The 5,000-nt window shown below is 43.8% G+C and overlaps 1 protein-coding gene across 1 annotated transcript in view; it reads left to right on the forward strand.

Annotated features, from left to right (window-relative positions):
* Positions 1 to 5,000, forward strand: part of mxd4 (MAX dimerization protein 4) — a 45,773-nt gene that overhangs the window by 7,442 nt on the left and 33,331 nt on the right. Inside the window, exon 3 of the mRNA XM_055924124.1 lies at positions 657 to 686. Coding sequence (XP_055780099.1) covers positions 657 to 686 — 30 coding nt within the window. The remainder of the gene's footprint in view (positions 1 to 656; positions 687 to 5,000) is intronic.

The raw sequence follows: 5,000 nt of genomic DNA on the forward strand, positions 1-5,000 counted from the left end.
AGTGTTACTACAGAGTGTTACTACAGAGTGTTACTACACAGTGTTACTACAGAGTGTTACTACAGAGTGTTACTACAGAGTGTTACTACAGAGTGTTACTACAGAGTGTTACTACAGAGTGTTACTACAGAGTGTTACTACAGTGTTACTACAGAGTGTTACTACACAGTGTTACTACAGAGTGTTACTACAGAGTGTTACTACACAGTGTTACTACAGAGTGTTACTACAGTGTTACTACAGAATGTAACTACAGAGTGTTACTACAGTGTTACTACAGTGTTACTACAGTGTTACTACAGAGTGTTACTACAGAGTGTAACCACAGAGTGTTACTACAGTGTTACTACAGTGTTACTACAGAGTGTTACTACAGAGTGTTACTACAGAGTGTTACTACAGAGTGTTACTACAGAGTGTAACTACAGAGTGTTACTACAGAGTGTTACTACAGAGTGTTACTACAGAGTGTTACTACAGAGTTACTACAGAGTGTTACTACGGTGTTACTACGGTGTTACTACAGTGTTACTACAGAGTGTTACTACAGAGTGTTACTACAGTGTTACTACAGAGTGTTACTACAGAGTAACTACAGAGTGTAACTATCAGTTCCCAAGGCACTAATCCATGCCTTTGTTTATTTGCCCTTTCAGATCGTCACACAACGAGCTGGAGAAACACAGGTAAGATGACAGACAACACTATGCCATAGCCTGGTCCGAGATCAGTTCATAGCCAATTCCTATAGATCTATTCGAATTCCTATAGGTCTATTCTAGCCTGATCCCAGATCAATCAATCACATTTATTTATAAAGCCCTTTTTACATCAGCAGAGGTCACAAAGTGCTTATACAGAAACCCAGCCTAAAATCTGAAAACAGCAAGCAATGCAGGTGGCTAGGAAAAACTCCCTAGAATGTAAGGAACCTAGGAAGAAACCTAGAGAGGAACCAGGCTCTGACGGGTGGCCAGTCCTCTTCAGTTAATAGCCAATTCCTATAGGTCTATTAGACTTGGCGCTAGCCTGCTCCCAGATCAGTTTATAGCCAATTCCTATAGGTCTATTAGACTTGGAGCTAGCCTTATCCCAGATCAGTTTATATCCGATTCCTATAGGTCAATTAGACTCTGCTATACAACACAAACAGATCTGAGAGCAGGCTTCAACCTTCCCCACCCTCCTTCCTCCCCCTCTGTCTCTCTTGTTCATTTTCCTGGATGAACTGTATGTCTCTCGCCCAGACAGTCCCATGGTTTGCTTGGAAGGACTCCCTGTTCCCTAATAAACAAGAGGTGATGGGGTGAGGACTGTTGGTAAATGTCAGATGTATTCTTATGGAGCTGAAGTTTAAAAAGCACAGAGTAGACTGAAAATATCAAAATGTCCGGCCACTTGTTCGTGCAGTCCCCTCCCTTCACCTCTCTCGCTCCACCACCTCGGATAAAAGATAAAAGCGCATTAAAGATGAGGAGCCACCCTCCTCCATGTGCCTTGGGCAGGCGGATAATAATCGGATTTCCAAGGCAACCTCAACCTAGACTTTGTGTTAGATTTGTCTGCCCCTCCGTGTCTGTTCATAGGGAGAAACTTGTTACCATGTATGGCAGGGAAATCCTGCCATTAATGTGATAATCCAGTGGCGGGTGGTGAAAGGAGGGGAAGGAGGCCTCGCCTGTCATGTCTCTCAGCTAGGCCTGTTGAGTCGCCCACTCACGTCCCAGAATGCATTGCACCTTTCTATCTCTCTCTCTGTCTAATACTTATCTCGTCTCCCATTCCCTATGGTTCTCTGACTCTCTCTCTCTCTCTCTCTCACACACTCACACACACACACTCACACACACACACACACACGCACGCACGCACGCACGCACGCACGCACGCACGCACGCACGCACGCACGCACGCACACACACACACACACACACACACACACACACACACACACACACACACACACACACACACACACACACACACACACACACTGGAGCCTGCATGGAACAACAAAGTGTCATATTGCAAAGTGAGGGATGTAGAGGGAGGTTAGAGGAGAGTAGATGAAAGAAAACAGTATAGTGTGTTTTTGGACCTCTGCGTTTAGTTTTTTTCTTCTTCTCCGACCAGCTGATTTAGTAGTGTGGTGTTTCTTCTGTTCTATATAGAAAACAGACTGACTGACTGCTGCCTGGGCTTAGGATAGGACCAATAGAAAACTGACTGACTGACTGCTGTTAGAGTGTGCGTGCGAGAGGTGGAGTGTGTGTGTGTGTGTGTGTGTGTGTGTGTGTGTGTGTGTGTGTGTGTGTGTGTGTGTGTGTGTGTGTGTGTATCTTCCTGTCCTGTCTAGCCAGCGCCTCTATACAACTAAATGAGACACAACACTTTACAGACCTAAACACAAAGCACAGGGGACGTCACAGTCACTATGACAGGACAGGACACACACACACACGACAGGCCAGGGAAGGCAGGAAAGGTCCAGATACACCAACCTTACAGGGGGGATACAGAACATGGAACAACATCCGTCAGACCTTAAATATACATCCGTGCGAGAGGTGGAGTGTGTGTGTGTGTGTGTGTGTGTGTGTGTGTGTGTGTGTGTGTGTGTGTGTGTGTGTGTGTGTGTGTGTGTGTGTGTGTGAGTGTGAGTGAGAGCTGTCACTCGTGCTGACTGCTGAGAGCCAGCTCGGGGTTTGCCGGTCACATGACTAATGTGAGCGAGTAATAATTGACCTCTGCCGACAGCTCAGTGAAAAACATGTATAGACATATTCCTCTCTCTGACAGAGAGAGAGAGAGAGAGAGAGAGAGACAGAGAGAGAGAGAGACAGAGAGAGAGACAGAGAGAGAGAGAGAGAGAGAGAGAGAGAGAGAGAGAGAGAGAGAGAGAGAGCTGAATCTGAGTATAGGTCTCTTGTTGTTGAGATATTACTGGAGAAAAAGAGGGAGCTGAACCTGAGTATAGGTCTCTTGTTGTTGAGATATTACTGGAGAAAAAGAGGGAGCTGAACCTGAGTATAGGTCTCTTGTTGTTGAGATATTACTGGAGAAAAAGAGGGAGCTGAACCTGAGTATAGGTCTCTTGTTGTTGAGATATTACTGGAGAAAAAGAGGGAGCTGAACCTGAGTATAGGTCTCTTGTTGTTGAGATATTACTGGAGAAAAAGAGGGAGCTGAACCTGAGTATAGGTCTCTTGTTGTTGAGATATTACTGGAGAAAAAGAGGGAGCTGAACCTGAGTATAGGTCTCTTGTTGTTGAGATATTACTGGAGAAAAAGAGGGAGCTGAACCTGAGTATAGGTCTCTTGTTGTTGAGATATTACTGGAGAAAAAGAGGGAGCTGAACCTGAGTATAGGTCTCTTGTTGTTGAGATATTACTGGAGAAAAAGAGGGAGCTGAACCTGAGTATAGGTCTCTTGTTGTTGAGATATTACTGGAGAAAAAGAGGGAGCTGAACCTGAGTATAGGTCTCTTGTTGTTGAGATATTACTGGAGAAAAAGAGGGAGCTGAACCTGAGTATAGGTCTCTTGTTGTTGAGATATTACTGGAGAAAAAGAGGGAGCTGAACCTGAGTATAGGTCTCTTGTTGTTGAGATATTACTGGAGAAAAAGAGGGAGCTGAACCTGAGTATAGGTCTCTTGTTGTTGAGATATTACTGGAGAAAAAGAGGGAGCTGAACCTGAGTATAGGTCTCTTGTTGTTGAGATATTACTGGAGAAAAAGAGGGAGCTGAACCTGAGTATAGGTCTCTTGTTGTTGAGATATTACTGGAGAAAAAGAGGGAGCTGAACCTGAGTATAGGTCTCTTGTTGTTGAGATATTACTGGAGAAAAAGAGGGAGCTGAACCTGAGTATAGGTCTCTTGTTGTTGAGATATTACTGGAGATAAAGAGGGAGCTGAACCTGAGTATAGGTCTCTTGTTGTTGAGATATTACTGGAGAAAAAGAGGGAGCTGAACCTGAGTATAGGTCTCTTGTTGTTGAGATATTACTGGAGAAAAAGAGGGAGCTGAACCTGAGTATAGGTCTCTTGTTGTTGAGATATTACTGGAGAAAAAGAGGGAGCTGAACCTGAGTATAGGTCTCTTGTTGTTGAGATATTACTGGAGAAAAAGAGGGAGCTGAACCTGAGTATAGGTCTCTTGTTGTTGAGATATTACTGGAGAAAAAGAGGGAGCTGAACCTGAGTATAGGTCTCTTGTTGTTGAGATATTACTGGAGAAAAAGAGGGAGCTGAACCTGAGTATAGGTCTCTTGTTGTTGAGATATTACTGGAGAAAAAGAGGGAGCTGAACCTGAGTATAGGTCTCTTGTTGTTGAGATATTACTGGAGAAAAAGAGGGAGCTGAACCTGAGTATAGGTCTCTTGTTGTTGAGATATTACTGGAGAAAAAGAGGGAGCTGAACCTGAGTATAGGTCTCTTGTTGTTGAGATATTACTGGAGAAAAAGAGGGAGCTGAACCTGAGTATAGGTCTCTTGTTGTTGAGATATTACTGGAGAAAAAGAGGGAGCTGAACCTGAGTATAGGTCTCTTGTTGTTGAGATATTACTGGAGAAAAAGAGGGAGCTGAACCTGAGTATAGGTCTCTTGTTGTTGAGATATTACTGGAGAAAAAGAGGGAGCTGAACCTGAGTATAGGTCTCTTGTTGTTGAGATATTACTGGAGAAAAAGAGGGAGCTGAACCTGAGTATAGGTCTCTTGTTGTTGAGATATTACTGGAGAAAAAGAGGGAGCTGAACCTGAGTATAGGTCTCTTGTTGTTGAGATATTACTGGAGAAAAAGAGGGAGCTGAACCTGAGTATAGGTCTCTTGTTGTTGAGATATTACTGGAGAAAAAGAGGGAGCTGAACCTGAGTATAGGTCTCTTGTTGTTGAGATATTACTGGAGAAAAAGAGGGAGCTGAACCTGAGTATAGGTCTCTTGTTGTTGAGATATTACTGGAGAAAAAGAGGGAGCTGAACCTGAGTATAGGTCTCTT

Source organism: Salvelinus fontinalis, chromosome 5 (assembly GCF_029448725.1).
Source record: "Salvelinus fontinalis isolate EN_2023a chromosome 5, ASM2944872v1, whole genome shotgun sequence".
Classification (NCBI taxonomy): Eukaryota; Metazoa; Chordata; class Actinopteri; order Salmoniformes; family Salmonidae; genus Salvelinus; species Salvelinus fontinalis.